General features: G+C 41.4%; 1 protein-coding gene across 1 annotated transcript in view; it reads left to right on the top strand.

Annotated features, from left to right (window-relative positions):
* LOC106611505 (glycine receptor subunit alpha-4) overlaps window positions 1–17697 on the top strand; it is a 126580-nt gene extending 108883 nt beyond the window's left edge. Inside the window, exons 6-9 of the mRNA XM_014211771.2 lie at window positions 3579–3716; window positions 4105–4319; window positions 5283–5432; window positions 16626–17697. Of these exons, the coding sequence (XP_014067246.1) occupies window positions 3579–3716; window positions 4105–4319; window positions 5283–5432; window positions 16626–16913 (791 nt within the window). The 3' untranslated portion in view covers window positions 16914–17697. The remainder of the gene's footprint in view (window positions 1–3578; window positions 3717–4104; window positions 4320–5282; window positions 5433–16625) is intronic.
* Window positions 17698–18975: the final 1278 nt, after the last annotated feature.

Here is an 18975-nt window from a genome sequence, read left to right as displayed (position 1 = left end):
AAAATAATCCATCGTTATATCCGAATAGCGGCGTTTTGTTCGTGCATCCCAGACACTATCTGAAATGGTAAATCAGGGTCGCGCGCGTGGCGCAATTCGTGACAAAAAAAATCGAAATATTCCATTACCGTACTTCGAAGCATGTCAACCGCTGTTTAAAATCCATTTTTATGCCATTTTTCTCGTAAAAAAGCGATAATATTCCGACCGGGAATCTCCTTTTAGCTAAACAGAGGAAAGAAAACAAAGCATTCGGTCGACGCGGGCACGCGCCTGAGTCTCACAGTACTGTAACCAGCCACTACCCTAACACACTACTTTGTTTCAGCCAGAGCCTGCAAAGCCACGATTCAGCTTTTTACCGCCTTCTGAGACCCGATGGCAGCCGTAGGAAGTGTCACGGGACAGCTAAGATCCTCACTCTTCAATAAACAGAGACAAGAAGAACGACACCTTGTCAGACAGGCCACTTCCTGCCTGAAACCTTGTCAGGTTTTTGCCTGCCAAATGAGTTCTGTTATACTCACAGACACCATTCAAACAGTTTTAGAAACTTTAGAGTGTTTTCTATCCATATGTAATAAGTATATGCATATTCTAGTTACTGGGTAGGAGTGGTAACCAGATTAAATCGGGCACGTTTTTTATCCAGCTGTGAAACTACTGCCCCCTAGCCATAACAGGTTAACGTTACACTGAATTGTGAATTTCTCTGCCCCCATACGAGTGTTGCGCCTCTTGTCGAGATCAGTGGTGCCTTCATTGGACTTCAACTGGTTGGAAAGATGAAAGAAAATCTCCTCGAGGGATGCCATTAAAGTGCAAGCTACATACAAACAGAAAGCTACAAAAGTTAGCTAGCTAGATAACGTTAGCTAAATAAAACTGCCTGGCTAGCTAGCTGACTAGGCAGGCTGAGGTAAATAACTAGCTAGCAATGTCAATATAAAATCAATATAAAAACAGATTAAATTATTTCTTCCTATTTAACAATATTTTCTTATACAAGACATATATGGTAAAGAAAGAGTATTCTATTTCCAGTCTTTTTGGCCATCTAAAGCAGCAGGTGTTCACCGTCAAAAACACTGTCCTTGGAGAGCAATTCTGAGGTAACGTTAATAATTTTGCATGGACTGAGCGAGCGCTTATGAGGTGAAATAGAACTAGAACTGGCCGCGTCATCCGTCCTTAGTGACCGCTACGACGTAAAATAGAGGCAAGCAACCAGCATAGCAACGGACGCTTTGGTTCATTATGTAATCCAGTCAGAATTTCGCGAATTCTAGGAACAGCCCTAGCAACAGAAGCTAGAACTCATCTAATCCCATTGTGACGCAGAGGGGGGCACTTTTTAGCAGGGGGACACTATTTGGCATGACAGGCCCTACATACAGTACCAGTCAAAAGTTTAGACACACCTACTCATTCAAGGGTTTTTCTTTATTTTTTACTATTTTCTACATTGTAGAATAATAGTGAAGACATCAAAACTATGACATAACACATTTGGAATCATGTAGTAACCAAAAAAGTTTATATTTTACATTTTAGATTCTTCAAAGTAGCCACCTTTTGCCTTGATGACAGCTTTGCACATTCTTAGCATACTCTCAATCAGCTTCACCTGGAATGTTTTTCCAACTGTTTTGAAGGAGTTCCCACATATGCTGAGCACTTGTTGGCTGCTTTCCTTCACTCTGTGGTCCAACTCATCCCAAACCATCTCAATTGGGTTGAGGTCGGGTGATTGTGGAGGCCAGGTCATCTGATGCAGCACTCCATCACTCTCCTTCTTGGTCAAATAGCCCTTACACAGACTCAAAGTGTGTTGGGTCATTGTCCTGTTGAAAAACAAATTATAGTTTCAGTAAGCGCAAACCAGATGGGATGGCGTATCACTGCAGAATGCTGTGGTAGCCATGCTGGTTAAGTGTGCCTTGAATTCTAAATGAATCACAGACAGTGTCACCAGCAAAGCACCCCCACACCCCCACACCATCACACCTCCCCTCCATGCTTCACAGTGGGGAACCACACAAGCAGAGATCATCCGTTCATCTACTCTGCATCTCACAAAGACACGGCTGTTGGAACCAAAAATCTCAAATTTGCACTCATCAGACTTAAATGTTGATGTAAAATGTGTATGTAAAATGAATGCATATGTAGCACAAAAGCTGTAAAATAACAAAAATATATTTGTTGGAGGGGGGTTAATAAAAAAATACAAAATAAAATATTTTATTTAAAAAAAGGCTATTGTTATTATTGGTTGTTATTGGTTTCATTTAGTAGTGTTTTTTTTGCAGCAGCAGCACTTTGACCATGAAGGCCTGATTCACTCAGTCTCCTCTGAACAGTTGATGTTGAGATGTGTCAGTTACTTGAACTCTTGTGAAACATTTATGCGGGCTGCAATTTCTAAGGAACTTATCCTCTGCAGCAGAGGTAACTCTGGGTCTCCCTTTCCTGTGGCGGTCCTCATGACATTCAGTTTCATCATACCGCTTGATGGTTTTTGCGACTGCACTTGAAGAAACTTGACTGACCTTCATGTCTTAAAGTAATGATGGGCTGTTGTTTCTCTTTGCTTATTTGAGCTGTTCTTGCCATAATATGGACTTGGTCTTTTACCAAATAGGGCTATGTTCTGTATACCCCTACCTTGTCATGACTCAACTGATTGGTTCAAACACATTAAAATTAACTTTTAACAAGGCACACCTGTTAATTGAAATCCATTCCAGGTGACTACCTCTTGAAGCTGGTTGAGAGAATACCAAGAGTGTACAAAGCTGTCATCAAGGCAAAGGGTGGCTACTTTGAAGAATCTCAAATATAAAATATATTTTGATTTGTTTAACACTTTTTTGGTTACTACATGATTCCATATGCGTTGTTTTATAGTTTTGATGTCTTCACTATTATTGTACAATGTAGAAAATAGTAAAACTAAAGAAAAACTCTGGAATGAGTTGGTGTGTTCAAGCTTTTTGACTGGTACTGTATGTATGTGTGTGCTCAAAGCAATTACAGTCTAGTCTTCAGTAGTCACGTATGGCTGCTTGGTCTACTGTGATGTATGTTTGCTTACACAGCTGACAGGCTTTGTGGGTCTTTGGTGGCACAAACACGTGTAAGTGAATGCAAGGGCAATCCTGCATCCATTAAGCCATTAGCTCCCGCTGTTGTTGAGGCATGCACCTCACGTTCACCCTTCATGTTTGATATTCAAGCCACTGGTCTGCCACTTTGTCTTATGACCTTTACAATGAAAAACAGGCAGGGAGGGAGATGGGAATGGCAGCTGGACTGAGGGATGTCACCCTTTTACTCCCCATCACACACTCTCTCCCTCGCCATCTCTCACCCTCTCTTCCTTTACACCTGTCTTTCTCTCTCCAGCACTCCCTGTCTTTCCCTTTCTCAACTCTATCCCTCTCTCCATATCTTTCCCTTTAGACCTCTCTCTCAGTTTCTCATCTTCTCTCCCCCACTCTCTCGCTCTCTCTTTCTCTTTCACCCTCCCCCCTGTGTCTCTCCCACTCTAATCTTATCTCTTTCTCTCTCTGTAGTTGGGTATACCATGAATGATCTGATCTTCGAGTGGTTGGCAGAGAACCCGGTGCAGGTGGCTGATGATCTGACACTCCCTCAGTTCGTGCTGAAAGATGAGCAGGATCTGGGCTACTGTACCAAGCACTACAACACAGGTGGGACCTTGGTGGAACTTCAGTGGAAGAGCACATTGTTACCATTGTTTTTCTGAAAGGAACATAAATGGCAGTATGGAGCTTTGGGGTTTGGGGATTGAATCCATGTTTAAGAAAAGAGTTCAGAGCATAACTTGATGAGAAAGATGGTGCTTTCTGCAGAGTGATTAAACGTGCTAGATGCTGCAGAATCATTGATAAATGTACATGAGAAAAAAGCAAATTAAGTGCTCAATGGAGTAGCAGCAACTTCCTTCTCAACATATGAACTGAACTCCATGGACCAGTGGCAACTTTTCTAACCTACACACAAAAAACACGTAAAGTCTACAGAATTTGCCAAAAGACTGACATAAGTATTTGCCAATTCCACCTGTTATGGTGGCAGGTAAATTCACCTGCATCGAGGTTAAGTTCCACCTGGAGAGACAGATGGGCTACTACCTGATCCAGATGTACATCCCTAGCCTGCTCATTGTCATCCTGTCCTGGGTCTCCTTCTGGATCAACATGGATGCTGCCCCGGCTAGAGTGGGCCTGGGCATCACCACCGTGCTCACCATGACCACCCAGAGCTCTGGGTCCCGGGCCTCTCTACCCAAGGTGAGCATAGATAACGCTCTACCAACACCAGGGATGTAGTGTTAAAAAGTAAGGCAAGTAAGCAGGATGATGGATAGCGAGTCTAGTAAGTGCTATCAGTGCTAATTTTGCAAGGCGTGGAAACACTATTCACATGAAGCGTCACTGTCAACGCAAAGCTTGTAGGAACTGGTAGCATTGGTGAATATGTATCAGAAGGTTTCAAATTGTTTCAATTTAATCATATGACTCCTCTCCCAATGCTGATTGGTTATTTCAGATGTCACTTTAATGGGCTGACACCTGGTTATTGTCACCTGCCAGATCAACGGAATGCAATGTAACTGTCCAGTTCATAACCAATTACTTCTAGCATCTGCAATGCTTGGCATGACGCAAATGTGCATGTACCTTAACTGGATAAGTAGCTGCTGCCTACATGCTAGGCCTCTAGGTTTGTTAGACTGGAATAGCCAATATAGATACAGTAGTTAGGCCATGTCTAGACAGGTAGCTGGCAAAATATTACTATGGAGTGAACTCAACTGGAATTTCAAACTTCAGTTTGACATGTTTTGACCTTAACCTGTTCATGAACAGAGCAGAGTTGACATTCCCTGGCTGATGTATGAGTCTATGTGAATCTGATGCATCTGCCTGCATCTTATTGACTCCCGTTACAATTTTGGGCCATTCTGAAGACAAGGCTCATTAGTCTCACTAGTCCTGTGTTACTCAGTTGGTAGAGCAGCGCCAGGGTTGTGAGTTCGATTCCCACAGGGGACCAGTATGAAAAAAGTATAAAAAAATGTATGCACTTACTATTACAAGTCTCTCTGGATAAGAGCGTCTGCTAAATGACTAAAATGGAGTCTGCATGTTTAGGGCAGTGCCATTATGCCATTTCCCCATAATTATGCCCACCAACGCCTCCATTGATTCGCTATTGATGACCCGGTGACCTTGTGTGCCCCTCCCTGCCAGGTGTCCTACGTGAAGGCCATTGACATCTGGATGGCCGTGTGCCTGCTGTTCGTGTTCGCTGCGCTGCTCGAATATGCGGCAGTCAACTTTGTATCGCGGCAACACAAGGAGTTTATCAGGCTGAGGAAGAAGCGGCGGCGGCAAAGAATAGTAAATCGCCAGACACACACACTGGACAAACACACCTGTCACTTTCTACCACACTGACTTACAGACCTTGTTATTGTGCGCCGCTGTATATTCAGAGACTGACAACAGCAACACACCACATCTGGCCGTCACTTTACATGAGGAAGATACAGCTCGTTTCAGGCTCAGCTCATTTTCACGGTGAGGACTGACATGCACAGATGTCCATGTGCTCCATGCACCCCTCATCACACCATTAACCTAGTCTGTAACACAGGCTAAACCTGTCCTCCAGCCTCGCATCACTGGAACTCTGGGAGAGAAATATAGGGGGTTTTATGGCTGAACAAGAGCTTAGGAGGAGTAACATATTGCTGATCTGAGGTATTACTATCCAGCCAAACTAACCAAACCACCATGTACCCATGTAGAGAATGGAGAGCGGTAATGCAACTGAGCACAAATTACAGATGGGAGACCCTTTAGCGAAACAGAAAATTGACTCTCGAGAGCAGAGACAACAGAGTCTAAAAAAACGCATTTAACGATGGTCCAAAATGGCTGGGCTGTTTTCCTAGACTAGTAAAGCTCCCACTGTCCAGGGCAAACAAATCTCACAGATTCAGTGGACTGTCTACTGGACTCGAATACAATAAAAGGAGTGAAAATGATTTTCCATGAGAGCAAGAATGAACTCCAAATCAGTAGAGCAATTACTCCCATCAAGGCATTTGGCTTCTGAATTATCCATCTAGGGTGGTATTGAAGCGTGGCCTTGGGCTGATGGAGCACACCTAGCTACCATCACTGACTGACCAGGGTTAATCAGTACCTACTGTACCTCCATGGTCTTCAGCTTGGCGTTGAAAAACAACAGAGGGCAGTCAGACCCTGACCCCCAAGCTCCCATGTACGTGTACTGTATACACTACAGCTTACGTCATGAAGGAAATAAAACTACTTTATATCTACTGTATAAGAAAATGAGTTGCAGTGTTTGCAAAGCGAACTTACTTTAGTTCCTCAAGGATATTTTCCTCAGCCTCCTGAGCTACAGTAATTCCCTTGGTTAAAGCCGTGGATGATGAATCGTACTTTTAACGTTTTCCCTGTCTGTTTCTCTGATTTAAAGGCTAAATTGCATAGCTTTTTTTCCGTTTAGTTCCACACCACCATGTTTGATATATTATACAGTAGCAGTCAAAAGTTTGGACACACCTACTCATTCAAGGGTTTTTCTTTATTTTTACTATGTTCAACATTGTAGAATAATAGTGAAGACATCTAAACTATGAAATAACACATATGGAATCATGTATATCCAAAAAAGTGTTTTGTATTTTATATTTGAGATTCTTCAAAGTTGACACCCTTTACCTTGATGACAGCTTTGCACATTATTGGCATTCTCTCAACCAGCTTCATGAGGTAGTCACCTGGAATGCATTTCAATTAACAGGTGTGCCGTGTTAAAAGTGAATTTGTGTAATTTCTTTCCGTCTTAATGCGTTTGAGCCAATCAATTGTGTTGTGACAGGGTAGGGGTGGTATACAGAAGATAGCTCTATTTGGTAAAAGACCAAGTCTATATTATGGCAAGAACAGCTCAAATAAGCAAAGAGAAACACAGTCCATCATTTCTTTAAGACATGAAGGTCAGTCAATGCGGAACATTTCAAGAACTTTGAAGGTTTCTTCAAGTGCAGTCGCAAAAACCATCAAGTGCTATCATGAAACTGGCTCTCATGAGGACCGCCACAGGAAAGGAAGACCCAGAGTTACCTCTGCTGCAGGGGATAAGTTCATTAGAGTTAACTGCACCTCAGATTGGAACCCAAATAAATGCTTCACAGAGTTCAAGTAACAGACACATCTCAACATCAACTGTTCAGAGGAAACTGTGTGAATCAGGCCTTCATAGTTGAATTGCTGTAAAGAAACCACTACTAAAGGACACCAATAAGAAGAAGAGACTTGCTTTGGCCAAGAAACAAGAGCAATGGACATTAGTCCGGTGGAAATTTGTCCTTTGGTCTGATGAGCCCAAATTTGAGATTTTTGGTTCCAACCTCTGTGTCTTTGTTGGACGCAGAGTAGGTGAACAGATGATCTCCGCATGTGTGGTTCTGTTATTTAAATTTCGTTATCAATGTTCATAAACTTCAATTAATCTACTCAGTCTGCAACCCAGAGTTTGTAAGATTATGGTTGAATGAAACAGACGAGAGTCCCAGTTTACAATAGTCAAAATGCTTATTCACAAGAGTACTCTGAAGTTCATTATTGTCACGCCCTGACCAGGTGAACTCGGGTATTTTGGGTCAGGGTGTGTCATGTTGGGTATTTTTCCTTGGTTTGTTTTCTATGTTTGCGTTATAGCCTTGTGTGAGCTCTATGTGGTGTATTTCTATGTTGGGTTCTGTCGATTCCCAATCAGAGACAGCTGTCGCTAGTTGTCTCTGATTGGGATCACATTTAAGTTCCTTTTTCCCCCACGCTGTTTGTGGGGTGTTGTCTCTTTGTTTTGAGCAGTTAACGTATCGGCATTTTTCTTGATTTTGTGTACGTGTTTATTTCAGAGTAAAGAATAAACATGTGTTCGCTCCCAGCTGCGTTTTGGTCCGCTTCCTCATCACCCGACGTCGATCGTTACAATTATACAAAGACATCCATTTTAAAGTTCACTTCCTACCTACGCACATACATCCACACAAACAGTAGATATCCTACGCACATACATACACACGAACAGTAGGTGAGTTGTGTGCTTCTCCAGAGTTCTCACCACTGTGTATCACTACCCAGCGCTGTCCTTTCCATTCCAGTACTCCCTTTCCTATCATAAGTTTCTCAGAGTTCTAGCCAGGTCGAGCCAAACACAGTTTTAATTGTTCTCGGTATTTTCTTCGGCACACACATACACACATCTCCCTCCCAGTCCAACCTAGTTGGACTTATGTTTAATACTTTAATTATTCATTATACTGCTACATAAACAACTAATTACTAATTAGTTACGTTTCAGGGTAGAATTATTTAATCATTACCTTTAAACATATAAATTATTTTATCAGGTTCCCATCGTTAATCACGGAGGAAAAGGTGTGATGGTGTGGATGTGCTTTGCTGGTGACACTGTCAGTGATTTATTTAGAATTCAATGCACTTAACCAGCATGCCTACCACAGCATTTTGCAGTGATACGCCATCACATCTGGTTTGCGCTTAGTGGGACTATAATTTGTTTTTCAACAGGACAGTGACCCAAAACACACCTCCAGGCTGTGTAAGGGCTATTTGACCAAGGATAGTTATGGAATGCTGCATCAGATGACCTGGCCTTCACAATCACCTGACCTCAACTCAATTGAGATGGTTTGGGATGAGTTGGACCGCAGAGTGAAGGAAAAGCAGCCAACAAGTTCTCAGCATATGTGGGAACTCCTTCAAGACTGCTGGTTGAGAGAATGCCAAGAGTGTGCAAAGCTGTTAACAAGGCAAAGGATGGCTACTTTGAAGAATCTCGAATATAAAATATATTTTGATTTGTTTAACCTGTTGAGGACAGACGTTCCGCTAGCGGAACCCCTAGCCAACAGCCAATGGCATCGCACGGCGCGAAATACAAAACCAACTAAAATACCACAATTCAATTTTCTCAAACAATCAACTATATTACACCATTTTAAAGATAAAACTCTCGTTAACCTAACCACATTGTCCGATTTCAAAAAGGCTTTACAGTGAAATCAAAACAGTAGATTATGTTAGGAGAGTACATAGACACAAATAATCACACAGCCATTTTCCAAGCAAGCATATATATCACATAAACCCAAACCACAGCTAAATGCAGCACTAACCTTTGATGATCTTCATCAGATGACACTCTTAGGACATTATGTTATACAATACATGCATGTTTTGTTCAATCAAGTTCATATTTATATAAAAAAAAACAGCTTTTTACATTAGCATGTGATGTTCAGAACTAGCATACCCACCGAAAACTTCCGGTGAATTTACTAAATTACTCATGATAAACGTTCACAAAATACATAACAATTATTTTAAGAATTATAGATACAGAACTACTTTATGCAATCGCAGTGTCAGATTTTAAAATAGCTTTTCGGCGAAAGCACATTTGTACATAGCTCGCCATCACGGCTAGCTATTTTGACACCCACCAAGTTTGGGGCTCACTAAACTCAGAATTACTATTAGAAATATTGGATTACCTTTGCTGTTCTTCGTCAGAATGCACTCCCAGGACTTCTACTTCAACAACAAATGTTGTTTTGGTTCCAAATAATCCGTAGTTATATTCAAATAGCTCTGTTTTGTTCGTGCGTTCAGGTCAGTATCCGAAGGGTGACGCGCGAGCACATTTCGTGACAAAAAAAATCTAAATATTCCATTACCGTACTTAGAAGCATGTCAAACACTGTTTAAAATCAATTTTTATGCTATTTTTCTCGTAAAATAGCGATAATATTCCAACCGGACAACGTTGTATTCATTCAAAGGCTGAATGAAAAAAACGAGTAGTCTCGTGAATGCGCATCTCAGTCTCACTGTCCCCAGGCTGACCACTTACAAACTCTCCTGCTGTTCTTCGCCCAGAGACAGCAGACACCCCATTTCACTTTCTGGCGGCTTTAGAGAGCCAATGGAAGCCTTAGAAAATGTCACGTTACAGCACAGATGCTGTATTTTCGATAGAGATGCAACAGAAGGACTACAAATTGTCAGACAGGGCACTTCCTGTTTGGAATCTTCTCAGGTTTTGGCCTGCCATATGAGTTCCGTTATACTCACAGACACCATTCAAACAGTTTTAGAAACTTTAGAGTGTTTTCTATCCAAATCTACTAATTAAATGCATATTCTAGTTTCTGGGCAGGAGTAGTAACCAGATTAATTTGGGTACGTTTTTTATCCAGCCGTGAAAATACTGCCCCCTATCCCAAAGAAGTTAATCTTACATCTAGACGTTCCGCTAGCGGAACACCTGCTCCAATATCCAATGATGGGCGTGGCGCGAAATACAAACTCCTCGAAAATCCGAAAACTTCAATTTTTCAAACATATGACTATTTTACACCATTTTAAAGACAAGACTCTCCTTTATCTAACCACACTGTCCGATTTCAAAAAGGCTTTACAGCAAAAGCAAAACATTAGATTATGTCAGCAGAGTACCCAGCCAGAAATAATCAGACACCCATTTTTCAAGCTAGCATATAATGTCACAAAAACCAAAACCACAGCTAAATGCAGCACTAACCTTTGATGATCTTCATCAGATGACACTCCTAGGATATTATGTTATACAATACATGCATGTTTTGTTCAATCAAGTTTATATTTATATCAAAAACCAGCTTTTTACATTAGCATGTGACGTTCAGAACTAGCATTCCCACCGAACACTTCCGGTGAATTTACAAAATTACTCACGATAAACGTTCACAAAAAAAAAAAAATATTTTAAGAATTATAGATACAGAACTCCTTTATGCAATCGCGGTGTCAGATTTTAAAATAGCTTTTCGGTGAAAGCACATTTTGCAATATTCTGAGTAGATAGCTCGCCATCACGGGCTAGCTATTTTGACACCCACCAAGTTTGGTACTCACCAAACTCAGATTTACTATAAGAAAAATTGGATTACCTTTGCTGTTCTTCGTCAGAATGCACTCCCAGGACTTCTACTTCAATAACAAATGTTGGTTTGGTTCCAAATAATCCGTAGTTATATCCAAATAGCGGCGTTTTGTTCGTGCGTTCAAGACACTATCCGCAGGGTAAAGAAGGGTGACGCGCCCGGCGCGTTTCGTGACAAAAAAATTCTAAATATTCCATTACCGTACTTCGAAGCATGTCAAACGCTGTTTAAAATCAATTTTTATGCGATTTTTCTCATAAAAAAGCGATAATATTCCGACCGGGAAACCCTGTTTTCGTTCAAAGACAAAAAATTAAAACATGGAGTCGTCTCGTGCACGCGCCCCCAGTCTCATTGTTCTCAGATCGACCACTATCCAAATGCGCTACTGTTTTTCAGCAATGGCCTGCAAAGTCATCATTCAACGTTCTGGCGCCTTCTGAGAGCCTATGGGAGCGTTAGAAAATGTCACGTTACAGCAGAGATCCCCTCTTTTGGATAGAGATGATCAAGAAGGCCAAGAAATAGTCAGATAGGGCGCTTCCTGTTTGGAATCTTCTCAGGTTTTGGCCTGCCAAATTAGTTCTGTTATACTCACAGACACCATTCAAACAGTTTTAGAAACTTTGGAGTGTTTTCTATCCAAATCTACTAATTATATGCATATTCTAGTTTCTGGGCAGGAGTAATAATCAGATTAAATCGGGTACGTTTTTTTATCCGGACGTGAAAATACTGCCCCCTATCCATAAAAAGTGAAAACTTTTTTGGTTACTACATGATTCCATATGTGTTATTTCATCATTTTGATGTCTTAACTATTATTCTACAATGTGGAAAATAGTAAAAAAATTAAGAAAAACCCTTGAATGAGTAGGTGTGTCCAAACTTTGAATGGTACTGTATGTCCACATCTTTTGTCTATTTTTGGCTCAAAGAAAGTATTGTACTTTTGCTGAATTTGGAATGAAGCAGATAGCATTTCCTGCACTCAGCAAAAAGCAGATTAGCATTTCTTAGGAATTAAGTTTTGCAGCAGCTGAGCACATCATTCTTTCAGGACCCTTGAATTATAGACAAAAGCTGAGAAAAAAGGTAAACAATCAAATGTGCAACTAATTTCTGATTGGTATTAAAAGAGAGAATATTATGGTTTCAAATTACATTTTTCCAATCTATGTATTGCTCCTTTCTCTGCGGAGGCCATGGCCTTGGCCAGTCAACCGCTGAGTGTAGAGTCAGAGAGGAAACTGAACGACCTGCCTGGCAACAACACTGTCAGCACCAGCTACCACGGAAACCTGAATCAGCACTGCAGGGCCTGTGCCAGGGTAAAACTGACCCCTGTATCACCTCTGACCCCAAAGTGAATGTTCCATCACCTCTGTCCACTCAAACTGAATCTGTTGACCCCCAAAACCGAATGTCTTCCACCACATCTGATCCCCAAAGTGAATATGTCCCTGCCCCACCAAGTGTTTTGCACTGAAGCAAGCCCCTTTTGACCTTTCTCACTCTCTTCCCCCCTGGTCTGCTCCTGCCCTTCACGCCATCCTAATGAAATTAAAGTCTGATGTAATTCTGTGTCATCAGCTCCAGGTGTGTACTCTCCGTGGGGGGGGGAGGGTTTCACCTTCCCTGTCTTCTCAAGAAAGCTCAAAGACTCTTCTTTTTCAGGACATCCTCTGCTCTGAGGGTGTTGGCATGTAGTGATCGCTTAGTACTTAGAGATCTTTTTTGTTGAGTAAAAAATATACCTCCAGTGCCTTCAGAAAGTATCCATACCTCTTGACATATTCCACATATTGTTGTATTACAGCCTGAATTCAAAATTGATTAAAAAAAATAATAATTCACCCAATGACATAGTGAAAACGAATTTTTGTAAATTCACTGAAAATATAATACTGAAATATCTCATTTACATAAGTATTCATACCCCTGTGTCAATACTTAGAAGCACCTTTGGCAGCGATTACAGCTATGAGTGTTTCTGGGTAGGCCAGTGACGACAAAAAAATCCCAATTTAATCCATTTTCAATTCAGGCTGTAACACAAAAAAAAAAACCTGTCAAGGGTCAGGGAGAGACACCCGGGAGGGTCAATTCACTCACTGCCTTTAACACTGACTACTAATAACCCAATTTAGATCCCACATCCCACCTTCCCCTGCCAAAGCGCATCTCTCAAGGTGTGAGAGGACTGTCAACGTTAAGCTACATGCCTATTAATATTCTCCACAAAGATAGGGAATATAGCATCTCACTCTGCATGGAAAGAGTGCCCCGCCATCCATCATTGGTAATGCCCATTGTGAGTTTTTGTCGGGACCCTGACTTTTCACTCCGGCACCTTGATAGGTCTATTATTTCATAAGTTTAGATTTTAAAAAAGTCTGTGTCCTTAGCCTACAAAGAGAAATGGAGGTACATTTTTTTTTACTTTGGTAATTAAAATGGCCCTTTCGCGTTAATGATACTGTTCCTCTCCAGCTGCCCTCCCTCTGTGTAGAGACTCCGGAAAGGCAGATGACTGAACAAACTTGAACTTAGACCGCTGGATTGATTAAACACCATCTCTCACAAATCATCCATGACACGAGGCAAATTACAACATAGTAAACTGGAAATAGCTCTCCCCTTAAAGCCCGACTGCACTTCTGGATTTGGCCTCGTTTTAGATTTGGTTCATTAAGAAACGCTAGTGGCAATGATTGAATTGAAATAGGTGGTGGTTTCAGGGTGTGGTTGGATGTGGATGTCTCTTTTGTGTGTTCGCAGGTGGGAAGAGTTAGACAAATTATTTTGCCAATTAGCTTCAGCCGGCTGGCAAAATAGGCTATCCAAAGTCTAACCAATCTCTGGGGCTAGTTAGGAACTGTCAATAAATTACACAATGTAAATGAGTCAATATTTTCATGTTGTACACATTTTAGTTTTCTCTTTAAATGCTTTCAATATTTGTATATTCATTTCTACTATTTATAGTTGGTTTGAGGTTTTTAAGTCATTGAAATGTGGAGCCAATTGGATACCGTAGGATAGGGGGCGCCACAGCGCATTTTGAAAAAAAATCGTTCCCATTTTCAACGGCCTACTAATCAAACTCAGAAGATAGGGCATGCATATACTTATTATATATGGATAGAAAACACTCTAAAGTTTCTAAAACTGTTTGAATGGTGTCTGTGAGTATAACAGAACTCATATGGCAGTCAAAACCCCGAGACCGATTGAAACAGGAAGTGTAATTCTGAATTGTGGACTCGACTTCATCACTTTGCCTATTAATCACACCGTGAGCAATGGTTCACTGAGCACTTCCTATTGCTTCCACTAGATGTCGCCAGTCCTTTCACAGTGGTTTGAGCCTTATAGAGTCAAAACTCAGTGAATGACACGAGTTTGAAATTGGTCACAGGGGATGGGCCATCACCATTATGACGCCGGCGGCCATGTCTGCCCCCACCTTTGGATACGGTTTTAAAGGCCATGACATCATCCCCCTCGAATCTTATTGGCTCTCTTGGTGTTAGAGGCCCTGAAGATTTATTTTATACAACGTTTGACATGTTTGAACGAACCTACATGCGCGAGCATTGCATTTATTATGAACTTCAGAGCTGCGCTTGGAGAGAGCCATAGGACGCGCTACCAACATCAGGCTAATGGAACGTGAAGTATGGACTTTTTGACCGAAAATACATCTGTTGTGGACCTGGGATGCTTTCTGATGAAGACAACTAAAGGTAGGCGATTATTGACAATATTATAGAAGATAAGATGTGACATGAGATTCTTTCCAAGATGGCGCCGAGCTCTGTATATTAGCTAATTTTCTGAGTATCGCATCTCCTTTTATCGCAAAGTGTGATTACCCAGTAAAGTTAATTTAAAATCTGGTATGACGGGTGTTCTCAAGAGATATTCATCTATAAATGTTAGATTGACAATATACATTTAAAAAATTGTTATAGAATAGTAATTTAGGGAAATGTAGCATTGTTTACCGGGACGCTTTTGAGGGGAAATTATGTAGTCAACGTCAGACAGAGATGTAAAATGCTGTTTTTATATATAAATATGACCTTTATTGAACAAAAGAATGCATGCATTGTATAACATGATGTCCTAGGGGTGCCATCTGATGAAGTTTGTAAAAGGTTAGTGCTGCATTTAGCTGTTTTTTGATTATATGTGATGCAAGTGGTTGGTCGGAAAATGGCTATGAAGCTGCTTTTTACGATGGACTCATCTAATATAATCTAATGATTTGCTTTTCCTGTAAAACCTTTTTGAAATCGGACGACGTGGGTCGATTCAGGAGAGGTGTATCTATAAAAAAAAAAAATATATATTATTATTATTTTTTTTAAATTATTATTTTTTTTTAATGCTAATTGGCGATATGATTTTTCGCTGGATTTTGATCCCGCTAACGGGATCAGACGCTGAAGAGGTTTTAACATATTGTTCCATGTAGCTTAACCCTCAACAAGACAAAGCTGCTCTTCCTTCCAGGTAAGGCCTGCCCACTTCAAGACCTCTCCATCACGGTGGACAACTCAGGTTCATGATCTATAATATCCGTAGAGTACAACGTTTCCTCACACAAGAAGCGGCACACCTCCTAATCCAGGCATTTGTCATCTCCCGTCTGGACTACTGCAGCTCTCTGTTGGCTGGGCTCCCTGCTTGTGCCATCAAACCCTGGAATTTATCCAGAACGCAGCAGCCAATCTGGTGTTCAACCTTCCCAAGTTCTCTCATACCACCCCGCTCCTCCGCACACTCCACTGACTTCCAGTCGAAGCTCGCATCCACGACAAGACCATGATGCTTGCCCAGGTGCTTGCGTCTGCCACCTCTGGTCTGTTGGCCATCCTACCCCTACGGGAGGTCAGCTCCCGCTCAGCCCAGTCAAAACTCTTCTTACTATGACTGTAATATGTGGTTGACTCACATAGCTATCTTAAGATAAATGCACTAACTGTAAGTCGCTCTGGATAAGAGCATCTGCTATAATATATCTTTTTTTTTACAAATTACATTGTGTAATTTAACTACGGTCCCTAACAAGCCCCACAGGGATATCCAAAGTCAATGCAAATTGACCACGGGCATTACGATTGGATCGCATGCAGCTGCCAAGCTGTTGGCCTGTGGGCAGGATTGAAAAAAAAACCTTCACTTAGGTTGTGATTTCTCACAAAACTCAGTTTTGGACAAGACTGACTTTATGACCAAAATTACACTTTGTAGTAAACTTTGACAGTAGAATACATGGTTATGACTCATATCGATGCCACATAGGCTGTTTTCTAAATGAGAAGTTGTTTTTAGGGGCAGTTGCACTTTAAGTCCAGACATGCATGGTGTTTTTCCTTTAAGTTGAGTAAGTAATGCCCTCACCCTGTTGCCCTTTTGCTACGTTACACCCCAAACGCCTGCATCTGAGAATTACCCACTGGGAAGAAATATGAGTTAATGCCAGTTGACAGTGAGAAGCCAATCTGTGTTCTCTTTTTGCTTCATTCCCCAGGAAGAGGAACTGGTGAGAGACAGCCGTGGGTTTTACTTCCGCGGCTACGGACTGGGTCACTGCCTGCAGACCAAGGACGGAACGGCGGTGGAAGGGACCACAATCTTCGCCCCGCCGGTGTCCACCGTGTACGATGGCGAGGCGGTCCGCAAGCGCTTTGTGGACCGGGCCAAGCGCATCGACACGATATCCCGTGCAGTCTTCCCTCTGAGCTTCCTCTTCTTCAACATTTTCTACTGGATTACCTACAAAGTGCTGCGACATGAGGACATCCACACAAATTTGTAATACGCTCTCTGCTCTACTCCCCATGACCTCTAATTGTTACATGCTACTTTTCCGTTTTTTTTCTTCTTCTTTCAACCAAAACTGCCTACATTAAAAGTGTTTGAGGCATATGCTTCGCAACAGTTGCCATTTATGCTAAAAACTCTGTGCTTAGGTGCGTCTTCAGGATTTCAGAGAGCGAGAGAGAGAGAGAGAGAGAGAGAAAGTGAAGATGAAAGAAAGTGAAGATGTGAATTTAAACTGGTGTTAGAGTGCTGTTTGTTATTGCATTCTCTTTTATCTTAGTCATCTTGTTTTGACTGGATTACAACAGAAACATAATAATGCTAGTCTTTGAACTTCTGCCTGACCTCTGAACTATGGCTAAAGGCAGATAACACAAGGGAATATTAGTCATGGCTGGAAGGATACTACTGACTTGAATTTTATCAATCAACGCATCTTTGAATGAATGTAAAAACAGAGGCTTTTTTACAACTTTACAATGCCAAACAAATGGGGTGTGAGGGAGGGATTGGGGTCTTTGATATTTCTGGATTTAAATGAGGTGATGATATGTTGTTTTAACTACATATGACAATAGATTATATACAGTGCATTCGGAAAGCATTCAGACCCCTTGACTTGTTCCACATTTTGTTACGTTACAGCCTTATTCTAAAATGTATTAAATAGGTTTTTTTCCCCAATCAATCTACACACAATACCATATAATGACAAAGAAAAAAAACATTTTTAGAAAAACATTTTTTTAAATAAAAATCAAATAAACTGAAAAAATACATTTACATAAGTATTCAGACCCTTTACTTAGTACTTTGTTGAAGCACCTATGGCAGCATTTACAGCCTCGAGTCTTCTTGGTATGACGCTACAAGCTTGGCACACCTGTTTTTGGGGAGTTACTCCCATTCTTCTCTGTAGATCCTCTCAAGCTCCGTCAGGTTAGATGGGGAGTGTCGCTGCACAACTGTTTTCAGGTCTCTCCAGAGATGTTAGATCGGGTTCAAGTCCAGGCTCTGGCTGGGCCACACAAGGACATTCAGAAACGTGTCCCGAAGCCACTCCTGCATTGTCTTGGCTGTGTGCTTAGTGTTGTTGTCCTGTTGGAGTGGGAACCTTTGCCCAGTTTGAGGTCCTGAGCGCTCTGGTTTTCATCAAGGATCTGTCTGTACTTTGCTCAGTTCATCTTTGCCTCAATCCTGACTAGTCTCACAGTCCTTGTCGCTGAAAAACATCCTCACAGCATGATGCTGCCACCACCATGCTTCACTGTAGGGATGGCGCAAGGTTTCCTCCAGATGTGACGCTTGGCATTCAGGCCAAAGAGTTCAATCTTGGTTTCATCAGACCAGAGAATCTTGAGCACAACTGCATCCTGTTTCCGCTGATTCTACAACTTAATTGGAGTCCATCTGTGGTAAATTAACTTGTTATGGATAGGGGGCAGTATTTTCACGGCCGGATAAAAAACGTACCCGATTTAATCTGGTTATTACTCCTGCCCAGAAACTAGAATATGCATATAATTAGTAGCTTTGGATAGAAAACACTCCAAAGTTTCTAAAACTGTTTGAATGGTGTCTGTGAGTATAACAGAACTCAAATGGCAGGCCAAAACCTGAGAAGATTCTGTACAGGAAGTACCCTGTCTGACCATTTCTTGGCCTTCTTTGTCATCTCTATCCAAAACAAAGGATCTCTGTTGTAACGTGACATTTTCTAACGCTCCCATAGGCTCTCAGAAGGCGCCAGAACATTGAATGATGACTTTGCAGCCCATGGCTGAAAAACAGTAGCGCATTTGGTAAGTGGTCGATCTGAGAACAATGAGACGGGCGCGCGCATGCACGTGAAGAGTCCATTTTAGATTATCAGTCTTTGAACGATAACAACGACTCCCGGTCGGAATATTATCGCTATGATTTTAAACAGCGTTTGACATGCTTCGAAGTACGGTAATGGAAAATTTTGAATTTTTTGTCACGAACAAAACGCCGCTATTTGGATATAACTATGGATTATTTGGAACCAAACCAACATTTGTTGTTGAAGTAGAAGT

This window comes from Salmo salar, chromosome ssa09 (assembly GCF_905237065.1).
Source record: "Salmo salar chromosome ssa09, Ssal_v3.1, whole genome shotgun sequence".
Lineage (NCBI taxonomy): Eukaryota > Metazoa > Chordata > Actinopteri > Salmoniformes > Salmonidae > Salmo > Salmo salar.
The sequence above is the reverse complement of the archived record's forward strand: the minus strand, read 5'-3'. Positions and strand labels throughout refer to the sequence as shown.